We start from the raw sequence: 25595 nt of genomic DNA on the forward strand, positions 1-25595 counted from the left end.
TAACAAAGTTTTCTTGATGCTGCACAGAAGCAGAATGTGTTAGACAATGAAAACATTGGAGAAAAAAGCTCCTTGTGTTTTCATTAATAATTATACAACCTGCTGCTTTAGTGGTGTGCCAAAGGAAGCTGCAAATCAACATTTTAATGCTTAAGGGAGCTATATGAAACTTGAAGCACTACTGATTGTACTGTAAAAAAAAAATGTGCAGTAATTTCAAGGAAGTAAAACAAATTAATGCTCCAATTTGACATCAGTTTATTTCTGGCAAACAATGACAAAAATCTTAATCCAAAAAACCCAATCAGCAAGTAGCAAATCCGTCGCTTTTTCTCATGAAAATAAGGGAACCCTAATGGATACTTTGCCATCGTGCTTTCGAGGAAAGAACAGGCATTCTCTGTTGATGATAATAAATCATAGCCTGACACGATGAAGAAGAAAGCAGGGATAAGCTCCTCCCACGGTGATTACACAACGAGTGCTTTGCCTTCAGCTCACGTGCAGCATGTGTAACGTGGGGGAAGCCCGGCACGGTCAGAACACACATCTCGTGTCGTGTGTTCACTGTTGGTGTGCATTGAGTCACACTACATGCAGAGATGGTTCATCGATACAGCGGATTGTCAATGCTGCTAGTCTTGAGTGTTACATTTCTTGTGTCAAGTCTTTTGCATGCTTCTACATCACTCAAAGCCCAGGTGAGGGGTTGCTCAGTGTTGCAAAAGGTTATGTATGCATGCAATGCGGTTTGCAGGGGGATTTCATCATTGCTTTGCCTAAGGCTGGGGTTATTTCTCCACAGAACGGTCAGACAGATTGCTCACTGCCTGACGTGACACCTCCAACAGCTCCAGATTGACCACGAACATCTGAGGGGAATCAACTAGGAGGATTTTCTGAACTTTAATGTCAATAAATGAAAGCTGAAGTACACTGGTGACTTGAAAAAAAGTTAAAGAAAAAAAAGTGTTACTGCAAAGACATAAGACTTTAAAAAAAAAAATACAAAAAAAAAAAAAAACCTTTTGGCCTACAGTGTATATCAAAAGCATATGGTTAAATATAAAATACTGTTTCACAACTGTATAAAATACTTACTTCACAGTATTACACTACAGACAACGGGATGTTTAGTAATGTAAGCATTTTATATCACCTTCCACATTCCAGCGTAAATGAACAATCACTTTCACTGCCGACAGCACTGACATACAACACATAACTCTCACCGTACTTCATACATTACACCTGAAGATATTATGAGAGCATGTCAAAACATGTCAGCGATGGTAAATGACGATGTTGCAAGCATAACTTATATACAAAAACAGCTGTAGCCGTTTGGATTGAGTTTAATTTTTATGACAATGTTGTTGTACATTCAATGCAGAAAAGGTATTATGGTAATACTTTCTACAGATTTCTACAGTTAGTATGTATCTTACAATGAAGTAGAAAAGCAAAACAAAACAAATGTTTCATAAAAATAACTATATCTGTCCTTTTAAGGCAAGGCATGAGCTTCTTTTTCTTTGAGAGAAGCACTCGCTCTTGGGAGACTTCTGGTTATTGATCTTAATACTTCATTTTGACAGCTTCATGTACTGTTTCTACTGCATATCACATCTGCCATCTGTTGACTGAAAGATCTCGGTAAACGTCAGGGGGAAAAGTGTTTTGCTGAAGGTGTGTTTAGTTTGTTAAGAAGGAATCGATTGGAGGCTTTATGGTAATGACAAATGATGACATCCAATAATAAATCCATTCACTGCTTTGCCCCTGTTGAAATTCATCCAATTTAATTTCTTAAACCTTCTAAACAGTCCACGTTTGGGGGTTAAAGATTTGACACATTAATCAGTAAACAATTTTAAATTGAAGTCTATTTTCATAACATTTAAAGAGATTTTATTTGAACACACTCGTGTACAGCATAGCTTTTCATTAAACGGGAAGTTCCCGAATGTTTCAGTTTTCAGAAATGTTCGGTCCTGACTGCCATGAAGGGCTGAATATTTTAGATCAGATGATTAACGGTTCTGCTATCGTCACACTTGCAGTACATGGTTAAAATATCTCTCTCTTTAGCAGATAAATCATGTGTTTCCTCGTGTTTTCTGAGCTTGGACAGCCTTGTATCCATCACGATCAGAAAGTCCATATTTTGTTACTGTCTTGAAGACGAGGGTTTAATAGGGAACGTCTGGATTATGGCAGCAGCTGCCTGCCATGTGTATCTCATCTCATCTGAGACACTGTATGATCTCTTATAGTAATGCCATTTTTGCACTTCATAAATGTGTGCTGCTATATAATGTAAATAAATTATTTGTCTTTGTAGAATTGAGTTATTGTTATTTTGTAATGCTCGATGCATCTCCTCCCAGTCTCTGTACATTATGATAGCACTTCCCTTGAAAACCCTAAAATATTTGTTGTGCAATCATAACGGGAAAAAGATGGTAATATTGTTTCTGTAGAAGTGTGGCATATGGGCTTACCACAGGATCAGAGCACAAACGGTATTAATGCTTTCCTTGATTTAGTATAGTCTTCAAATTTTGTGAGATACCATCTGTAAAATGAAATAACACATTACAAAACAATCTCATATAATGATGTCATCATACAATAAAAACAAATGTGTATGGGTGGATCTGTCTAGAACATGTCTAAATCACATTTCACTCAAAAAAAAAAAAAAAGATAAATAATTCAAAAGAAAATAGTAATGCTTTCTTTTAATGAAATAAAACGTGGTTAAATATTTATAAAGTTGTTGAAATCAGTGTTATTTTAGTTTCTCCAAGATATTATAGTATATATATTAATATTTTGCACTAGTTTTTATATTTTGCTTTCATTTTGACTTTAGTTAATGTTTCAGTAATTTTATTGTGTTTTTTTGTCATTTTGATTGGTTCTTGCTTTTTGTCTATAGAATTTTTATTTTTTAAAACCATTAATAAATGTCCTAAAATAGGCTTCATATTCTTTTTCACATGTTATAATTATTAGTTCATGTGATTCTTGAATTAATTATACCTCAGACATGAGAATTGAAAGCATACAAAATGTTTTTTTTTTTTCTTTGATAATTGCAATCACATTGGGCAAGAATGCATTGTTTCATATGGTAATGTGTTACTTGTGGTGGGTCATTCCTCTGCTGCACAGCACAACGAGAGTGAAGAGAGCAAAAGCTGCACTATGGGCCGAGTGAGCAGCCAGATCTCCCCAAAGAAGTTTGCTCCTGATACATACTCAAACATGCCCCCTACAAACAGAAAATAGTTATGTAGAGACATTTGACCGGAAGACATCACACAAACAATCTGTTTCCTAAACAATAAAAAACTATTTAGAATCGCATCACATCAATCTTATTAAGTGTGAAACCACCTGACCAGCACGTTGTCTTTTATTATATGTTAGAAAAAAGCATGTCTGATTCATCATATCAGTCATCACTTATACATCAAATAAAAGAAGAACAAGCCTTTGGATTTAAACAACTTTGACATATTGGATTCGTTTTAAATCCATTTGTTTTGGCTAAACAATGCAATCAATCAGCAGACTTGATTCATTTTTGTTGAAGGCTTACCGACTCAGATTATTATGCATATTGTGATTTTTAGTTTAATTTCATTTATTTTTTTAATAATACCCTGTAAAGTTGTGATGGCAGCTTTGAAACACTTAAAGAAAAAGGTAAGGGAAGTAAAAGATGATTGCATTTGCATCTTGCACGGACACTGACTGTATGGGAAAAGAGATAGAATAAATGTCACAAACTATTAGGATCTCTGGAGCAGGGTGGTCCTGACAAGTTGCGAAGGCAATGAGTCACGAACAGAAAGGCCATCTATTTTTATTTTCTTTCAGAGGCAAAGGCAGATTCAAATGGAATCAGTTTTTTTTTTGCATTGCATTAACACTCAAACCAGCACTGAAGAGGACGCCTTAGCACTGAGCTGACACCACTGAGCTGTGTGCGCTGTGGTTCAACTGATTTGTGCTCTGTTCTGAATTCTCTTGAATATGCATGTATATTGGCACCAAATTTTATGATCATTTTTGCATTTAGAATATTCATATATTGTGGTAAAATCAAAATGCTGTTTGTAAAATTTTTGATTGTTTTATGTGAAACATGGTAAAGACGCTGTGCTCTAACATTTTAGTCCATTTCAATCCACTAATTTAGGCCACACTTCCCACTCTAACACATTTCCAATTTATAAATGGTACTGTCAGCCTGATAATCGCGGTCTTACCTCTAGGTATCTTATAGTCTGTCTCTCCAGGCTTACGGAGGTTCCTGAGAATATGGTTGGAGTGAATATTAATGATGCATCCCAGTAACCACATACAAGACCCTGAAAAAACATAATACATTTGCAATATGAAAAAAAGATCTTATGCTCACAAAGGCAAAATACAGTAAAAAAAAAAGCTATGTATATATACACATATACATACAGTATATATATATACACATATACATACAGTATATATATATACATACAGTATATATATATATATATATATATATATATATATATATATATATATATATATATATATATATATATATTTACAATTTAAACCTTTTTTTCTATTTTAATATATTTATTAAAATCTATTTTAAAATGTAATTTATTCCTGTGATGCAAAGCTGAATTTTCAGCATCATTACTCCAGTCTTCAGTGTCACATGATCCTTCAGAAATCATTCTAATATGCTGATTTGCCTTGATACATTTTTTAAAGGATTTTTTTTTTGATTAATACAAACCTCAAAAGAACAGCATTTTATTTGAAATACAAATCTTTTGTAACATCATAAATGCTTTAACTGTCCTAGGTCACAGTCAGGTGACCTACTGAGAAATGATCTGGAATGTGAGAGTAACAAGAAATGATCTGTAAATGATCTGGAATGTGAGAGTAACAAGAACCCTGACAAGTAACTATTTATGTCTCGTCCTTGACCAGTAGAGTGTATGCATTGTGTTCTGTCATGTGCTGATGAGGGATGAATTACAGCATCAGCTCTTAAAAAGTATTTACAGAAACAAACACTCATCTTGAATGAAAGAGGATAAGCAAAATGATAGAAATGACACTTGCACACTGAATATTTCCTCACTAGCACCTACCTATGATGAAACAGGGATGTGTGACCCAACCAGGTGGGTAATCTGCATAGTGACTCCGGTATCTTGCCTGCAGGTACCCATTATAAATGCAGAAGACAAGGGCCAGGACAAACGAGATGAATGGTGTGGATTTCCCTCCTCGAATTAAAAATGGTTAGATGAGGGACCTAAGAGAAATACATGTTTCAATAAATAAAAAAAAATAACATAAAATAACAAATAGAATGCAAAAAAGAAACCACTTGTATGTAAAAATCACACTAATTACTCACGCATGTGTATATCATGCACATTTCTTTTTTATGTTGTAGTTCATAAAACAAAATCATGCAAATAATGGAAAATGAACATGAGCAGAAGTAGCTGGTTGTGCACACATTTTGCACACTGACTCGAGAGCACTAACCTCAAAGGCACCAGAAAGCAGGCAGCTCCTGAACAAACCATGCGAATTTAACATGCACAGGGAATCCATAACTGCTGGGCGCATATCTGCCATAAGGCACGTGCTCAAAGAGTAAAGTCACACAATTTAAGAATGCCATAACCATCATAAAGTACGATAAACAGTCCAAAACGTACACTTCTTGCTCCTCCGAGGAGGATAACGTCTTCAGAATAGCGTCCATAATTGCTAATACCACTTAAATAGAAGAAAGGTTCAGATAATGTTTGGTAACTCTGGAAAACACGCCCATAATATGAGTTTCGCCAATCAAGAAAGACGGTGGGCGGGGCATATACAAAACGAATTAATATAAGCAAGTTTTTAAAAGATAGTGCTGTATAAGCTAACTATAAAATATATATATATTATTGTTTATTTATCTGTTACTGTTGCTTTCCTAATTTAATATTTTTCAAAAATTTAGTCAAATGCAGAATGAAATATTGAAATGCAGAACAACATCCACACATTTTATACAATTTCGACTATTTTTTATAGTTGTACCATGGTAAGTTGTATTTTATTCTTCTGGCAATTAATTAATTGGGATTGAAGGTCAAAGGTTTAAAGGCTGAAAAAGAAAAGCTTCTGCGTTTAAGTCAGGCAATAATGCGGACACCAAGGAAGGGGTCTTTCGGTCGAATGTGCGCTTGTTTAGTTTGCGTCACGAACACGTGAGAACAGCAGGAGCGGAGAAGCGCAGTTCAGTCAAAACGCATCGCAGGTTTATATCCAGAGTTATATGCGTGTCCAGCATGGGCAGGAAAAACAGAACCAGACAAAGAGCTCAGCCGAACAGAGATGGAAGACCAGAGGGGAAAAGAAACAGAGATGATGCTGTGAGTTTGCTAACTGCTCTAGCTTCTAGTGCCAACACTGCAGATTAATTTCTGGATATTATTTATGTTGCACGCTGATTGCACTCATCATATAGTTATGTCATTGTGACGGTGTATCATATGAAACAGTTTCAGTGTGATCTCAAGGTAAATGGCACGCGGGCAGGTAGTAACAGTGACTCACGTGGGCTCTTTTGGCAGGGCTGGGGAGCTGGATACTCTGAGATCATCAAGGAAAACAAACTCTTTGAGCATTACTACACGGAGCTGAAGATTGTTCCCGAGGGAGAGTTTGAGGAGTTCATGGAGGCCATGAGGGAGCCACTACCAGCTACAATACGCATCACTGGATACAAGAGGTGCCCTGAGGTTTTCTGCAGGTCTAAAGTTGTGATTGAATGACAATCAGTGCCACACCGTTTGAATTAGGACTTAAATGGTGGAAAAATACTAGTTAAATTCTATTTACTGTTCTCAGAATCATGTGCTGCTTTCAAGCCTTTCAAAACTCTCATGGATAGTTGAGAGGACCTTGTAATTTCAATATATTCGTGTCACGATTCTGTTTGATATATGATACAGATATCATAATATGATATTCCCATGATAGTTAATTTTTTTTTTATGCTTTGTTTGCATTATTACTTATGAGACATGACAAAAGTACTGTTCATTTATATCCAGAGATGCAACTCTTTTGTTGTTTTTATTGACTTTTGTTCTAATTTTGTTAGCAAAATATTAAATGAAAAAAAAACCTAGCAATGTTGTTTTGGCAAGAGACTAAAATAAGTTGAAGTACTAAACCTTGAATAAATATAGAAATAATCACAAAAGCACATTGAAATGACTGATATATAACCTGTTTTAATTTTAAATATTAATATATACTGTAATGGAGGAGTATAAACAATATTAAATAAGAAAGTACTGTTCATTAAAATGCTAAATTTGCTATTATATCAGGGCTGGACTTTATTATATAAGATTGGGCTTGGTCCTTCTCTCCCATCCAGAGAGCGATGATGACACCAGAATAGATATATTCATTCGTTGTTCTGCTTTGCTAAAAACAGAATTATTTTAGATACACATGCACTCCTGACTACATAGGTTTAAAAAGTTCTGGGTTTACCATATTTGATGCACTATTACCATATTTGATGCTAAATTTTCACTTTAACTTTCATTTTAGATAAAGTATACACAGTACACATTTTCGGTCCACCATACATATCACTGCATTTTTGTATTGCGATGACAGAGTATATATATATATATTGTTACGCCTCTACAATTTTTAGTGCTGTCAAATGATTAATCGCATTCAAAATAAATGTTTTTGTTTACATTATGTATGTGTAGTGTACTGTATATAATAAATACACATACAGTACAGGTCAAAAGTTTGGAAACATTACTATTTTTAATGTTTTTGAAAGAAGTTTCTTCTGCTCATCAAGCCTGCATTTATTTGATCAAAAATACAGAAAAAAAAATGTAATATTGTGATATATTATTACAATTTAAAATAATTGTTTTTAAATTTATTATACTTTAAATTATCATTTATTTCTGTGATGCAAAGCTGAATTTTTTAGGATCATTATCACATGATCCTTTAGAAATCATTCTAATATGATGATTCATTGTCAAAGTTTGAAACAGTTCTGCTGCTTAATATTTTTTCAGAACATTGTGATACTTTTTTAGGATACTTTGATGAACAAAAAGAAAAAAAAAAAGAAGAAGCTATGTTTTTAAAATATAAATATTTTGTAATAACAATATACACTACTGGTCAGTAATTTGGGGTCAGTAATTTTTTTTTCTTTCTTTTTTTTTAAATAAAATCAATACTTTTATTCAGCAAGGATGTGTTAAATTGATAAAAAGTGATAGTAAAGAAAATATATTATTAGAATATATATTATTAGAATTTATATTTTTTTATTTTGAATAAATGCAGTTCTTTTTAACTTTTTATTCATCAAATATATTAGACAGCAGAACTGTTTCCAACACTCATAATAAATCAGAATATTAGAATGATTTCTAAATGATCATGTGATAGACTGGATGTTACATGTGACACTGAAGGCTGGAGTAATGATGCTGAAAATTCAGCTTTGCATCACAGGAATAATTTTTTTTTTTTTAAAGTATATTCAAATTAGAAAACTATTATTTTAAGTTGTAATAATATTTCACAATATCATGGTTTTTCTGTCTGTATTTTTGATCAAATAAATGCAGTCTTGATGAGCAGAAGAGACTTCTTTCAAAAACATTAAAAATAGTAATGTTTCCAAACTTTTGACCTGTACTGTACATATTTACATGTATAAATTTATATTCATATAATTTATATTACATAAATGTATTTAATATATAAACAAAAGTTGTCATATATACATACATGCATGTGTGTATTTATATATGCATAATAAATATACACAGTACACACATAATGTAAACAAACATATTTTGGATGTGATTATTTGCGATTAATCGTTTGAGAGCACTAACAATTCTACATTTTATTTGAGCAAGCTGTTTATCAAGATGTAACAAAACATGAGTATAATACAACAAAGTTGTAGTCACATCTCTTGCGTATGAAGAATAAAAAAAAACAGCACTTTATTTTTGGTAGTAACAGAATAGAAGTTGGAAATATAAAGTGTATACAACAATTTTAAAGTTATTTGTCCCTTTTTCAACCCCTGTGTGAAGCATGCCAAAGAAATCCTTCATACTCTTAAAGAGAAATACTTCAAAGAGGTGCAAGATCTTGAGGTGGATGGGCAGAAGATTGAGGCTCCTCAGCCCTTAAGTTGGTAAGATGGATAAAAAAAAACTATTTGCTTATGTCTTTAACTTTTAAATGAGTTATGAATGTCCTTGGAGATCTGTGAAAGTTGTACTTCAGGAGTGATCATTAGTCTCGCCGTGCTGTTACAGGTATCCTGATGAACTGGCGTGGCACACGAACCTGAGCAGAAAGATTCTGCGCAAATCTCCGCTCCTGGAGAAATTCCACCAGTTCTTGGTCAGCGAAACGGAATCGGTAAATAAAAATCATCAATTCCTGTGGAACTTCATTGTTTTTTAATGAATGCAAATATTCTTTTTGACCTTCCATTCTTTTAATCCTATTTCCTCAATCAGGGGAATATTAGCAGGCAGGAAGCGGTCAGTATGATTCCTCCTCTTCTAATGAAAATTGAGCCTCAACATAAGGTACATCTTCGACAACACCATCATGAATTTCCTTAATGAAAAACCAGCTGGATGTTTTTCTGTTTTGTGTGTTTTCTGCGCTTGGAGAATCTTTATGATTGTGAGGTCTCATCTCCATCTTTCTGGCTTGTCTGACTAGATTCTGGACATGTGTGCAGCTCCGGGATCAAAGACTGCTCAGCTAATAGAGATGCTTCACTCTGACATGGACATACCTTTCCCTGGTAAACAGTTAGTCATTAGTATGGGTTTTAATTTAAGATGATCATATCTCATAGGTATCCTCTTCTCATCTCTTCTGTGTCTTCAGAGGGTTTTGTAATTGCCAATGATGTGGATAACAAGCGCTGTTACCTGCTGGTCCATCAGGCCAAGAGATTGAACAGTCCATGTATTATGGTGGTCAACCATGACGCCTCTAGCATTCCACGTCTGCACTTTGATCAGGACGGGAAGAAGGACATCCTGTTTTATGACCGGATCCTGTGTGATGTACCCTGCAGGTGAGTTGGATTTATTGACCTCCATGAAAGACCTCTAGTTTTTCAATCAAAATATTACATTTGAAATGTTGCCTTGCCAAGTAACTGAAATAAAATGAATAATTAGGGTTGCATGATAATGGTTGCACTGTTAATCATGATAATTTTGCTCAAATCCGCACAAATCAAGAGAACGACAACTTGCATGGTTTGCTGTAGCAGATTTAGTCTCAGCAAACAACAGACTGAAAGGAAAGGGACTGGCTGTATTACACTTTTATTTGAATAGAATAGCAGAATAGAGAACGCTAAACTTAAAGGGATATTCCACCCCAAAATTAAAATTTTGTCATTATTCACTTACCCCCAAGTTATTCCAAACCCGTAAAAGCTTTGTTTGTCTTCGGAACACAATTTAAGATATTTTGGATGAAAGCCGGGAGGCCTGTGACTCTCCCATAGACTGCCAAATAAATAACAGTGTCAAGGTCCAGGAAAGGTATGAAAGTCGTCGTCAGAATACTCCATCTGCCATCTGACGTGCAGTTTTGTTTAAATGAAGTGACGGGAACATGTTTTGTAAGCGAAGAAAACAAAAATAACAACTTTATTCAACAATTCCTTTGTCAACAGTCTCCTCTGTGTCTCTCCATATCATCGTATGCTCTTCTGTATCACCACCACAAGGATGCGCTGTTTTCTTTCAAATCAAAGCTAAATACACGTAGAAACAGTGCATCCTTGTGGCGCGGATGATACAGAAGAGCATACAGTGATCTGGAGAGACACAGAGAAGACTGTTGACAAAGGAATTGTTGAATAAAATTTTTATTTTTGTTTTCTTTGCTTACAAAAAGTGTTCCCGTTGCTTCATATAACCCAGATTGCACATCTGATGGCAGATGGAGTATTCTGACGACTTTCATACATTTTATGGACCATGACACTATTTACTTGGCAGTCTATGGGACAGTCACAGGCCTCCAGGTTTTCATCCAAAATATCTTAAATTGTGTTCCGAAGACGAACTTTTACGGGTTTGGAACGACATGGGGGTAAGTGAATAATTACAAAATTTCCATTTTGGGATGGAGTATCCCTTTAAATCTTTGCCAGTGTTTTCAGCTCATCAGCACTTTAATGTAGGGAGTGAGTGCGTGTGTGGTTGCCAGGTTGGGAAGTTTTAGTAAACCACAGAGCAGAATATGTTTATTAATGAGAAAAGGACTGATTGGGGGCTTTAAACTATTGACATCTGGCAACCAGATGCATGAAAGATTGTTGAGGCTTGTTACCAATGCAATATAATGCAAATGGCAAATTAAAGTGATACACCCTCAAGATATATAACTAGCAGGCAAATATCATAAACAATTATGCTTAAATCAAGAGGAGCAGAAACCATGAATATGATTAAAATACAATTTATCTTGCAGCCTAATATGACTAAATTACTGAAATAAAAATAAAGCTAAATTAAAAATATTAAAACTGAAAATATAAAAATAAAAGGTCTTTCAAAATATTAAAATACTATAATAGTATATAAATAATACTAAAATTATACTTCACAAACCCCCATACCCTTACACTAATATAAAACCCAACTTAAAATAATTATTATTTTGGCAAGTATGAGGTTATCGTCTGAGCCATAGATGCCATACAGAAAAATAAGTCTGGCTCAACCTTTTAAGAATAAAACCGGGAACTGATTTTAGTATACATGAAATGGGTTTGTTTGGCTTCTGATTGGTTTTAGCATCTGTAGTGTCTTTCTGCCTGCCAAAACTTTCTGGAAACAAACATAAAATTCTGTGTTGATCTTCCCACAAACTTCCCAGAAGCTTCAACCTTACAGTCTGGTTCGTGATTATTGGTTGCTTAAAATGTCATCTGCTGGTCACTTCTAAGTGGTAATAGGCCAAAATAAGATGCAAAGAGATCAGTCTAGGTACTTTTAATGTGGATTATTAAAAACATTCTGTAGATGTATAAGCTGCTTTCTTGTACACAGATATGAGGTTGTGATTGACCACAGTGTAAGTATGGATCACAATTATAGATGCGCACACACATGCCAGAGCCCTGTGTTTACAGTTGAGCAGTGAATCTCTTCCCAGCGTGTAACATCATATAGCAGGGTTTATAGTTGGTGGAGTTTATACTCGGCCTGCAGCAGAATCAGGTGCCAAGCACAACACCGTCTGCTCTCTCACACACACACAGTGTGGTCAACCTGGTTTTGCTGCCTAAACATTTCTCTCCATCGATGAAATGATTTGAAGTCGACTTTAAAGATGTAATTATGGCTTGCCTTTTCCCCTGCGTAGGATTGTAGTTCCCTAACTTTGAGTTCATTCCTAAATAGCACTTTTATTTGATTCAAAATTTGCTGCCTTGTTAACCAAACACTGATGTTATTGATTTAAAAGAATCACATGATCTCATAAGACCACAGGAAACTCTTAAAAGTTAATACAGTCCAGTTTAAAATTACTTGAAGGAAATAAATGTGGTGATGATACCACCATCTGTAATCTGGTGAAGAATAACTAAATGTAACAAGTAACTCGAGTTACTTTGTAATCGTAATCAGATTACTTTTTCAAGTAACTAATAAACAGGGTGCACAGAGGTGTGCAAATGCATATGTTGACAGGCAGGCAGGACAGCCTATCATAATGTTCGGACCGAATAATCTGATTGGTGGAGCATTTTATGGTCCTACACCTTCCACAGATGATATAAATGCATATAAATACATTTAGACCACGTAACTTAGTGATTGCTATCGGGTTGTCAAGAGACTTTCAACCAGCATTACAAAAAATGTTTTTGATCCAAATCACCTACACTGCTTTTAAATGTAATAAGTATACCATAAAATAAAGTGTAACGTGAAATGATCTGAAATTGCATTGCAATTAAACAGCAAACAATAAAAATCAGCACCTTTTTCTCTACAGTGGAGATGGAACGATGAGGAAAAACATTGATGTGTGGAAAAAATGGACAACCAGCAACAGCATCCACCTCCACGGGTAAGACTAGTCCAGTTCATTTGGTCTGTGTTCAGAATAGTGTACTATTGCTGTTTTTACGGTGTGGATTTTGTGTGCTGTGAATACAGGGTTTCCGCAGGGTCTTAAAATGTCTTAAATGTAGTTGTATCAAATTTAAGGCCTTTAAGAAGTCTTAAATTGTACAAGAAAGTCTTCATTTTGATTTCAAGAGGTTTTACATTTGAGGACAGAAAGACCAGAATTGCAGTATAGCTGAATGTGACGATTAAACTTCAAAAGGCTATGATTTCATTAAATAAACAGGAGCGCTGCAAGTTCAAAGCAGCTTTGTGTTCAGCTGTTACCGGGGAAACAGTTCTATTTCTACCAAATGCTCCACCTGCTGGCAAGAATGAATGTGCGTTTTCAATAAAACTGTTTTGTTCAGAGTTCAGACAAATGTAAAAATTAGTGGTGGGCATAGATTAATTTTTTTAATCTAGATTAATCTCACTGTAATCTTGGAATTAATCTAGATTAAAATGGCTCATTTGAATTCTGCCGAAGGCATTCAAATTATGTTCAATAAGATGTACTTGTTAGTAGTGATAGAGCTGTGCTGCACTCAAACATAGTAGTTTGACGACGACTCTTCCCCTGCGCTACATCAGTGCTTGGCCCGGCATCTTCCGCATTAGCTAAGGGATGCTTTGCGTTTAGGTGGTACTTGAGACTAGAAGAACTCCTACAGTAAACTAATTCCGCATTGCACAAGTTGCAAACAACCTTCCGCCTGTTTCACACATACTCCGTCTGCAGTGCGTATGCGTTGGAATTATTTTTTTTTTACGCACCCATGTTAACGGATTCCAGCGTTCACGCGGTTGTGGTCCGTCAGTGCGTTCCAGGAGCGGTGCGTCTGCAGCAGTGCAGCGATCATTTACGTACCGAGTCTATTTTTGCTGTGCTGCATGCACTGAATTAAAATGACATTGTTCGCGGTAAAAATTAACATGGATTGACACGGAAATGCAGTAATTTCACAATAAATGTATTCTAATTAAAGCCTACTGTGTTTCACACGCAACACATTGGTTTTGGCTAGGTTTAAAACAAGAAAAAGATCACCTTTAGATAAACGAGGCAACATGATATAGGCCTACGCACTTTTATGGAAGCAGAAAAACAGAGTTCATTAAGAACCGTGCGATTGCTTGTAATAAAGATTTAAATGCAAAAGGCACGAGAGTCGACTGTTTCTGTCAACGGTGCTTTAATTGTAAATATTTGCCATATCCCAACAAGAAAAGTAGGCTAATTGTTGTGTAATGTTTTGCCACTTGCTTGAGCAGCTTATTATTCAAACCTAGAAGGCAAATGCATGAATAATATGTTTATATTTTTTAAGTTTAAACTAATGTCTATGATTATGAAAGATTGTTACTGGTCTGTGATAAGAGTCACAATTTTTTATTTTTTTTTAACATGGTTTGAAATATAGAATAATGAACAAATGTTGTGTTTGTGGATTAAACAGCCGCGGATCAGTAGCGGACTGCAAACGCGTCCTGTGTGAAAGCACAAAGAGTCTGTGCTGCTTCTGCACCACATACGTAACGCACACGGACTGCATACACACTGCAGACGGAGTATGTGTGAAACAGGCGTGAGTCTTGTAGAGGTTTTTTTTTGGGAAGCTTGGTAATTTCACAGTAGGCATACACACAGGTTCGAAGACTCATTCTCGCCCCCTACAGGGCAATTCGTCTAGGTATACATCCGCGCTAAACTATCACGGTGAAAGTCATCATAGCTTGCGTAGTATAGACCCAGCTCCCAACCCAACTTTGAGAATAGATTAACGGCGATATATTTTTTTTTTAACGCCCGATAAGAGTCTCACGTTAACGCAGCACGTTAACGCCGATAACGGCCCACCACTAGTAAAAATCAACCTATGTTTTACCATGCAAACACGCAGAGCTTTAAATGTGAACTGCTGGATCTATAAGAAGACAATGCATTATAAAATCTAAACGGCATGGGGTGTGCGATACGTATGGTCTGCGATAATATCATTGTTTGAATGATGTACGATTTGATATTGTCGAGTATATCGTGAAAAGCAAACAAAACACACCTACAGAGTGCACACATACATTAGGTGATGAAGTCTAGTTAGTTAAAGGGTTAGTTCTCCCAAAAATGTTCTCCTTCGTTCATCTTCAGAACACAAATTAAGATATTTTTGATGGAATCTGAGAGCTCTACCAAGATCAGTGCACAGAAACCTAGCAAGGACGTCAGTAAAATACTCCATGTGACATCAGGGGTTCAACTGTAATTTTACGACGCTACTAGAATACTTTTTGCGTACAAAGAAAACTATAAAAATTTATTCAGCACCAGTATGTGAAATATTGGTATGCGCTCCACTTGATCTTCTATATCCATAGTGAGATATGCAATAGAGGTAACATCTATGGAAGTGTATCTTATAAAAAGTATAAATTACACTGAAAAAAGTGTTTCATTCGTCCAATTAAAAAAAATTAGGGTAATGATTCACATCTATATTTTTTTAACATGAGCAAGTGAAAAATAAATAACTTGCCCTTAGGTGTGTTTAAGTATATCTTTGAAAAGATCTCAAAATGTCATTTATTCCTGTAAAGTCAAAGCTGAAGTTTTTCTTCAGTGTCACGTGATCCTTCAGAAAATCAAATGCTCAAGAAACGTTTCTGTGTCTTTACTGTCAATTTTAAAGCATTTTTGCTGAATAAAAATATACATTTTACACACACATACAGATTATTTATTTTATTAGATGAGTTAAATTGACATCTTTAGATACTTGTGTACAACAATGTGTCATAGTTTTGTACTACAGAGTATACTGTTAAGTTAGCAGTACTCCATTCTGGACATGTCCCAGTGAAGCATGAAGACTCTCAGATTAACCCAAAAGTCTTGATACATGAAGATCAATGTGTCTGGAGCTTAAGCACTTTGGCAGCGGCAGTGAATTAGCAGTGATGTGTTTGCTGGAGGAGTGTTTTCTGTACCTCGTTAATGAAACGAGATGTTGCATCTGAGTTGTTTTCTTTAGGGTGCTCTGTCAGCATGGGTCTGTGTGTGTGTCTGTTCTCAGGTTGCAGTGGTTGCAGAACAGAGCAGTTTGTTATGCTCTAAGTGTGTGTGTCTTTTCAATTCCTCTGATTGTCTGTCAGGCTGCAGATCAGGATCGCAGTGCGAGGAGTGGAGCAGCTGGCAGTAGGGGGCAGGATGGTGTACTCCACCTGCTCTCTGAACCCCATCGAGGATGAAGCCGTCATCGCTGCCCTGCTGGAGAAGAGTGAAGGTATGTCTGCTGTCCTCTGGCTCCTGCCTCATAAAAACATTTCCGCCCCATTTCATTCAAAGAGAGAAATATATTTTGCATAAAGAAAATCAAGCTTTATTTTGTGATCTTTTTTTATTTGATTTTCTTATTTGAATTTATCACAATATTTTCATGATAGTTAAGGACATTTTCACCCCAGTTCTTATTACCATAATATAGCTTTTAAGTGTTTCCTTCTTTTTTTTCCTCATTATGTGGCTTTTTTTTTTTTTTTTTTGGAGACTTTCTGCAATTAAAATAATTTTAAATCCGCAAATATAAAAATTTATAAATATATAAAAATAATAATAATTTTGTTAATATTTTGAGGTTTTTATATTTCTGTTTTAACTTTTCTATTGAAGTTTTAGTAATTTTGTTGTGTTTTTGTCATTATGAATAAAAATGCCTGTGGAGTTTTTATGAAATTTAGTTTTAGTTAATGTAGTACTTCAAGATAAACTAATAATTTAGTTAATATTCATTCTGTTTGAAGTATTTTTTAAATTATTTTAGTGGAAGATGATAACCCTGTTCTTGAGATTTACCCTTATATAGGTTTCAACTCTTTGGTTTGTTGTGTCTTTTCACAAAGTTCAAAACCTGTGGGAAATACGATTTCTCAATCGAACGGTGTATTTTCAAGCATTAAGCTGAATGTATTACTCTTATCATTTCTCCATCTTGTTTTTCTGATCTCACTCTCCTGTGCTGGTTTCTTCACTCTTGTATATTTCTCAGGTGCTTTAGAGTTAGCAGATGCCTCTGCAGATCTCCCAGGACTCAAATATATGCCTGGAATCACGTCTTGGAAGGTAATGAAGCATTAGCCTCCACTCTCTGACATCAGTTTCTGCTTATGAATGTTGAGTTTGCCCTGGTTTATGTCTTTTGCGTTAGCGCAGTCATTTGCCTTCATTAACTGCAGCAAGGGCAGTAGACTCTAGGTAGCAGAAGTCCTCACTGGAGCGACACCCACAGTAAAGATCTGTTGATATCTTGGTAACATTAATGAAATAACATGCCTTCACTCGTGATAGGCTCCCTGACCAAACTGAAAGTAATCAGATCTTGTACTCTGGTTTATATTGTAAAGTTCACAAAATAATTCACAGTTAACACCACAATTTGCCTAAAACTTCAATTCAAAACTTTAAAGGAGACCTATTATGCCCCTTTTTACAAGATGTAATATAAGTCTCAGGTGTCCCCAGAATGTGTCTGTGACGTTTCAGCTCAAAATAACCCACAGATCATTTATTAGTTCAAACTCTCCCCATGGCGTTAGAGCTATTTAGCGTTTATTTTACATTAATCACCAATAGGACAAAACACAAACGTTCAGCTCAATGCCACCTTGAGCCGAATCATTTGTGTTTTATACTATTGGTGATTAATATAAAATAAACGCTAAAGATAAGACTATTTAGTGAGTGCGGATCATGGTCTTACATACTAATTTAATAGATCGATGCACAAAAATAAAAGATTAAGTGACGGAAGAGGTTGGTGGAAATGTCTTTTCTGTCACTTTAGATCAGTTTAATGCATCCTTGCTGAATAAATAGAAAAAAATATTTTCAAAAAAGGTAGTGTAATCTAGCTCTGTGCTCTTTTTAGTAATGACCAAAGAGGGTCAGTGGTTCTCTGACTGGTCCGAGGTGCCGACAAGTCGACACACTCAGATCAGACCCACCATGTTTCCACCAACAGACCCAGAAAAGCTGGCCAATATGAAGCTGGAGAGATGGTGAGTTTGTTTTGATCATGTATATCTGTCTATAACAGAAACTAACAGCTTCAAACTGTATCTGCACATGCTCGTGTTGTTCCAGGACTCTCCTCCAGATGGTAGTATACAACCACAAACTGTCATTGTGTGTGATCCTAATATACTCTGATTTATCTCTAGTCATTATGGTACATTTGGCTTGTGTTTTCAGTATGAGAATATTGCCCCATCACCAGAACACCGGTGGGTTTTTTGTGGCTGTGTTGGTGAAGAAGGCGCCCATGCCATGGAACCGCCGTCACCCAAAGGTATGAGAAACATAAAATATATGCAAACAGAGCATGGAAGTTGTATGAGAGTACATTTATGGTATCTTTTTGTAGTTTTAACTAACAAAGCTGTTTTCTTGGATGAATCCACCCTCTTTGCTAGCGTGTGTGTACCTATAGCTGTTTCCATTTAAAGTTAAGAATTAAACATGAGCAAAATTAGAATATCACATGAAACATTTGCGAATAAAGCACCATTTCCATCCAGTGAGTTGAAGAGAACAAAATCTTCACTTCCTGATTAACTTGTGCTAAATAGTACTAAGAAAAAATTAATTTGCTGCAGTAGGAGAAGGCACTGTATATAATAATATTTGTATACAATAAACTACGAGTTTCAGAGCGCACAGATGAAACGAAGTCATGTTATCTTATTTTCGGTGCCTGCTATCTTGGTGTTTCCATCAAGCGTTTTATTTTTTTTTATTTTTTTTTCTTGGTAACCCAAAATGAGCATAAAAATAGGTGCATGGAAACATAGCTATTGTCTCAGTCCTCTCTTTGTCTGTAGCTTCGTAATAAGGAGGTGAACTCCTCCAGTGAGACGGCTGCTGCAGAGGAGCTGCAGATAGGGGAGTCTCTCGCTGACGTCCCACCAGCAGACGGCTCATCCGCTGATGCCCCTGTGGAAGCGGTGGAGGGCGAGACTCCTGCAGAGGGAAACCCGTCTGTCCCAGATACCCCTGACCCTTCAGAGGTCAAGAAAGATCATGTCTGTGGGTGAGTATCTTCAGCTAGGTGTGTATCTGGGTGCAGCAGTTGCCCTATTGTTCTCTCTGTGCTGTGGATTTTGGGATGCACCAAAGAAGACATTTTGGCTGATGATGATAAATGAATGATAAAGCCTATAAGTCATAAGTGTTTTAATAACCAGTATTATAAATCAGTAGATCTATTAGTTATGTTATATCTTTGTTGGTAAAGTAATATTAAATATTAAAATAAATTAATACAGGGGCAAGAAAATCAGTAGCATTTTTAGGGTGTCCATGATCATGGTAGGATGGTCATGTCCATAGTTCCCAGATTCAGACACAGTCCTGTTAACATCATCTTGTTAATGTGTAGTAGTAATAATAATAATAATAATGATAATCAATGTGTCTGTTACATAATATTACAGTAACAGTAGTTAATATTCTAGCAAATACATAATTAACAAGTGGCTATTATTATCATTATTATTATTATTATTAGAATAGTTTAAAACAAACATTATAGTTATATCAATATCAATAACAACCATTTTAATAATAAAATAACTATATTTTATAAACATAACTATTATTACAATAGTAATAAAACAAAATAACTGATAATCAATGTATGTGATTATTTGTGTTATATAACATACATTGGTTATTATCATATTATATCACAATTAGGTTTATTATAACAGTTATTAATATTAATATTTTTATATATATATATATATATATATATATATACCGTTACATATTGGACACTTGGCCACAATTAAATTAATTTTAAAATATAATTTCCTTCTGGAAGCTATGTGAATTGCTCTTTAAATAGCTCCTTACTGTGAAAATGTTTAAGAAAAACATGTTGCATTGAGTCTTGATGTGTTTTAATTGTTGAACAGACATTATACTTCTATAATTATTTGATGACAGTTTGAACCATTTATTGTTGCATAACCTGTTGTTTCACATAATAGTCAGGCACAATAGAAATGCAGCAACTGTGCAGTATTCTTTAAGAATTCAGTAAGAAAGAATTCCATTTCAAACCCGTTGGCTTCCAGGCGTTGCTTGTGGTGTTGATTTCAGTGCCCCCTGATGGACGGTGTGTGTTACTGCAGTTTTTCTTCAGTTACTGAGCTGCACATTGATATGAAGTGCTCTGTCTGTTCCAGCCCCCCTCCTCCAAAGAAGATGAAACTCTTTGGCTTCAAAGAGGATCCTTTTGTGTTTCTGACAGAGGATGACCCCATCTTCCCTCCCATCCAGTGAGTGCCTCTCCTCTCCATTTACAAAGCCTTGCTGCTCAATACAAATACTGTTTTTACAAACGCTCTCATATCTTGCTTTTTTTTTTTAAAGCAGTATGTGTCTGATCCCAGTGTTTGTTTGTCATTTCTGAGTGTGCTGGGGCCTTTGTGTGTGTACAGCATTTATCTGTTATTACACTATGCATCCTATGTGACCAATCAGATGAATGGATGATGTGATCATTATCATTCAGTCGCTGTGACTCCATCTTTTGTTTGTGATGAATGTTATTTATTTTCTCACACAGATGCACAGTGCTGGAAACCCGCCATTTTGACTTGTTGGAGACAACGCCTCTGCTCCATATGTCGCAGCGTGTTCAGCGCTTTGCGCATATGTGCGTCTCCTTTCATGTATTGACTCGCACCCGTGAAGGAAACTCCTGTCTAACCATCATTTATTTTATGCTGTGATATTTCTCTGTCTGCTGCAGAGCTTTCTACGACCTGTCTCCAGATTTCCCCAAGCTGAATGTATTGACTCGCACCCGTGAAGGAAAGAAGAGGAACCTGTACATGGTGTCCAAAGAGCTCCGCAATGTTCTGCTCAACAACAGCGAGAGAATGAAGGCAAGAGCGCGCACACACACACACACACACACACACACACACACACACACACACACACTCTGATGGCCCTTCATCAGTGCGAGCAGTGATTGAGGATGGCGTGCAGGCAGATGGGGACAGCAGCCTCGCTATGATCTCATCTCTATCTGTGCTCTAGTGCCTTCACATTCATCAAGTATGAAACAACCATCTGCTGCTAATGTAAACAGACATCACTGGAGTTCCGTTACAACAAAGAAACACACTGTAAACACTTACACACCCCTTCCTTTGTTGTATTATTTGTGTTCTGAGCAGTTCACATGCTGCAAGGTTATTTGGGTAGTAATGCAGAACTATTATAACTTTATTTTATTTTGTTTTAATTTATTTATAAATAATTAAGCATAAAGAAGATAGTTAGATAATGATTTTTATTGTTGTTGTTATAATTTTATTATTATTTTATATATATAAAAGTACCCTAGAACTGTATGTTTGGATATATATATATATATATATATATATATATATATATATATATATATATATATATATATATAAAAATATATAAATGAAACCCCCGCTTTATCAGACATTACATGCAAAATTTAATGAAAATGACATTCAATTTTCTGAAGACAGTCGGTTTCCTTCAGAAATAAAGTGATATAAAAACAGCCGCACTCAATGTATGGGAAACACTAGTCTCATAATTGAAGTGTGGATTACATCATTGTCCAGAATTGTACTGTCAGCAATTTATAAAAACGTTATGAAAACATTTTCATAATTGTAACATACATATTAACATACATAATTATTCAGGTGCATGTGTAAAAACTTGCGAAAACTTGACACTACAGCAGCTCTTCTTCGTCGTGGTCTTGTCTTGGATGTCGTTCTAACCATAACCTCACCCCTCCACCCCCCAAACATTCGAATTTCTGTAGACGGGAATTATTTTAATGATATTCTAATAGACCGCTTTGTGACATCATAAAAACCCGGAAAACAAACGCTGTAGTCCAAACGAGCCTTTCGTTGTAGTTCTTGAAAAGGGATTTTTAATAGCTAAATATCTCCCTTTGGAGTGGACTTTGAGATTTGAAAATTTGAAGATAATTTTTATGCCCAAACATACACACTACAAACTGACTAAAATTCAAAAAGTGTAAAAGCATAATAGGACTCCTTTTAACTAATGTTAAGAAAAAAATAAATACTGTTAGAAATGTATTGTTCGTTGGTAGTTAGTGTTAGTTAATGCATTAAGTAAGGGATAATGTACATCCAGCCAGTTGTTATCTCAGAATAAACCCCTTCATGCTTATTACACGGCTAAAAAGATTTGTTTTTACCATATATGTTGAAATTAATGCTGAAGTCTTCCATTGTAACATGCGGTGGTTAAGTGTTTTCAGTCACAAGATGGCACCAGACAGTCAACGATAGCGGAGTGACTCGTTACGCATAAAAGTAGTACCTGGACGAGCTGTGTGTTATTCAATTTGAAGGTTGTTATCTGGGAATAACATACCGCTGGATGGCGCGATTGACCAATCAGAATCAAGTATTCCACAGGGCTGTGTAATAACTAATATTAACCTGTGGTACCTTACTGTAAAGTTTTACCAAATTTAAAAAAAAAATAATAATAACAATCAAGCAGCAAAGCACTGTTGTAAAAAATGGAGTTCTTCATGTCCAGTTTCTCTGTCTTTCTGCAGGTTATAAACACAGGCGTGAAGGTCTGGTCCAGAAATAATGATGGAGAACAGTTTGGTTGTGCTTTCAGACTGGCTCAGGAGGTGGGTGTATGTAAAAAAAAAAAAAAACATAGTTTGATGTAAATAATTTTTTAAGAAATAAGATTTATTTAAAAATCATATTAAAATTAGGGCTGTCAAATGATTAATCACGATTAATCACATCCAAAATAAAAGTTTTGTTTACATAATATATGTGTGTATACTGTGTATATTTATTATGTATATATAAATACAAACACATGCATGTATATATTTAAAGAATATGTTATGTTTATATATTAAATATATTTATATATAATATAAAATATAAGAATATAAATATATAAATGTATATACTTGTAAATATTTTCTAAATATATAATTTATGTGTGTGTATTTATATATACATAATAAATATACCAAAACTTTTATTTTGGATGTGATTAATCGTGATTAATCATTTGACAGCCCTAATTAAAATATATTTTTCAAGTTGAAAAGCAGCAGTCTAATCCCAAAGATATCTCTGCAAGATATAATGGTTTGAGTTCACATGCAATTTTAACCTGAAAGGCTTTGGATATTAAGTTGTATCACAGTAATCCGTCTATAATTAAAGCAACACTCCGATATCTCAGTTGTCTCCAATGTTTTTTTTGCTCAAAAACTAGGTTTAGTGGTCTACGGGGAAACAAGTTAATCTCAATGTGCCGTTAATAACCTCAGCTTGCCTTCCTGTCTGCTCTAGAGGGAACTTCCATTACCATTTTCCACTACAGTCTATTGATTTTTAAATAGAGAAAGATCTGTTCTGTGAATTTTGTGTATGTGTGTTTATTCTTCCCATAGACAAAGAAATAGATTAAAGCATGTCTCCTGCTTTCCAAGGCTGAGTTAATGGCAAAGTGGAATGCATTTTTGCACTAGACTTAATCATCCTGTGGTTACATGATTTTCTCAGAGCAGGAAAGGCTATGTGTGTGTTTTTGTTTGTTTGATTGTTTGTGAAAGAGAAGTCCTTTGAGTCCTTGACTCTTTGCTGCTTTCTGTCTTCAGGGTATTTACACGCTGTGCCCCTACATCAGAGCCCGAATCATCAACATCAGCGTGGAGGACGTGAAGGTGCTCCTCACGCAGGAGAACCCCTTCCTCAGCAAGCTTGGAGATGATGCTCACACTCAGGCCAAGAAACTTGGTCAGTGCCATTCAGAGTCCTGCTAATGCCACTTGTGTTTTTAGCCCATGAACTCTTTGAAATCTTCGCCATGTTAAAATGTATAGGTTGCTTTTTGCAGCTTTGAATGATAAAAGGTTACCCTTAAAGAAATCATTATGCATGCAAGCACATTAGATTGAATTTTTGATATATAACAATTTATAAAACATAAAATATAGAAAATATAATAATTCCAAAATCATGGAAAAGATTGTTGCCACTTAACTGCAGTCATTTCTAGCTCTCAACAGTCAGTTTGATATATTTGTCAGGTTTTCGCTTGCGTCACAGTACTGAAATGCTTTAGTAAGAGTTATTAATGACCTCTTTATTGACTCAGGCAATCTTTCCATACTCTTATTACTTGATCTCAGCTCAGCTTTTGATACCGTCAGTCATAAGTTATTACGCCTATGCCTTTCAGAGATTGGCATCTCAGGAGCTGCGTTATCCTGGTTTTCCTCCTATCTGACAGACAGACATCACCATGCATAACTATAAATCACCCACTGTCTTACTCAAACAGGGTGTTCCACAGGGCTCAGTTCTCAGCCCTTTATTATTTACATCATGCCCCTCAGATAAATTATTTGCCACCATGGTTTTCAGTACCACTGCTATGTTGACTATATATACTGCATATTTTACACTTAAATTTCATGTAATTAATTGTATATATTTTATTTATAAAATTTTATACTATGTATATATGTGGGGTTTTTTTTATAGATATTAGTCATTTATTAATTTGGTGTTACAGTAGTTGCAGTGGCACTTGTCAGTGTGGTCAAACTGCCTGTATCATTGTGACAAATTCCCACGTTTAGACCAGAACCTTTGCTTTTATTCTCTTTCATGAAGCTCAGCATCACGTTACAGCCAACTAATGCATGTTTTTTTTTTTTTTTACATTACTGATGTATTCAAAATCTTGATCTAAAAAGCATATGTTGTTCTCTCTTTCTCCAGAAATGGGCAGCATTGTCTTACGATACCTACCAGATCCACAGTAAGTGCTCATGTTCTTAATCCATATTATATCCACACGTTTATTGAACAATGAGTAAAAGAACCTCTTGGACTTGATCTGCTCGAGTCTCCAGTTTATGCCTCGTTCTTCCATTTATCTGTACCAAAGCCTAGTGAACTGCCTCGTTGTCTATTACCCATGTTGGGTACTTTCTTCTAAGACAAAATGGAACCAATAATTGATTCCAATAGTTTGATGTTAGCATGTTGCTAAGCTAACAGGACAACATTATAAAAAATTCTAAAAAGTAACATTTTTAAATACGTTGTGCATAGATATGATTAAATCAACCTAGAATCACAGTTCATTTGGGAATTTCCTTATATGTGAAGGCTAAATCTAGTTCTGCCTTGGATTTTAACCAAAATCAGATTTTAGTAGGCAGCTTTGTTTACGGTTTTCTGTGT

The 25595-nt window shown here is 35.3% G+C and overlaps 1 protein-coding gene and 1 pseudogene across 1 annotated transcript in view; one reads left to right on the forward strand and one right to left on the reverse strand.

Moving 5' to 3' along the window:
• Window positions 1–222: 222 nt before the first annotated feature.
• On the reverse strand, window positions 223–5444 carry LOC109111110 (annotated as a pseudogene).
• Window positions 5445–6228: 784 nt separating this feature from the next.
• The window catches only part of nsun2 (NOP2/Sun RNA methyltransferase 2), a 22554-nt gene continuing 3187 nt past the window's right edge, over window positions 6229–25595 (forward strand). The window contains exons 1-19 of the mRNA XM_042745638.1: window positions 6229–6455; window positions 6657–6814; window position 7821; window positions 9192–9295; window positions 9420–9525; window positions 9627–9698; window positions 9838–9922; window positions 10009–10201; window positions 13150–13224; window positions 16416–16546; window positions 17309–17382; window positions 18187–18317; window positions 18511–18607; window positions 19140–19348; window positions 20508–20600; window positions 21077–21212; window positions 22922–23002; window positions 23999–24137; window positions 25128–25167. Coding sequence (XP_042601572.1) covers window positions 6372–6455; window positions 6657–6814; window position 7821; window positions 9192–9295; window positions 9420–9525; window positions 9627–9698; window positions 9838–9922; window positions 10009–10201; window positions 13150–13224; window positions 16416–16546; window positions 17309–17382; window positions 18187–18317; window positions 18511–18607; window positions 19140–19348; window positions 20508–20600; window positions 21077–21212; window positions 22922–23002; window positions 23999–24137; window positions 25128–25167 — 2009 coding nt within the window. The 5' untranslated portion in view covers window positions 6229–6371. The remainder of the gene's footprint in view (window positions 6456–6656; window positions 6815–7820; window positions 7822–9191; window positions 9296–9419; window positions 9526–9626; window positions 9699–9837; window positions 9923–10008; window positions 10202–13149; window positions 13225–16415; window positions 16547–17308; window positions 17383–18186; window positions 18318–18510; window positions 18608–19139; window positions 19349–20507; window positions 20601–21076; window positions 21213–22921; window positions 23003–23998; window positions 24138–25127; window positions 25168–25595) is intronic.

This window comes from Cyprinus carpio, chromosome B19 (assembly GCF_018340385.1).
Source record: "Cyprinus carpio isolate SPL01 chromosome B19, ASM1834038v1, whole genome shotgun sequence".
In the NCBI taxonomy this organism is placed as follows: Eukaryota; Metazoa; Chordata; class Actinopteri; order Cypriniformes; family Cyprinidae; genus Cyprinus; species Cyprinus carpio.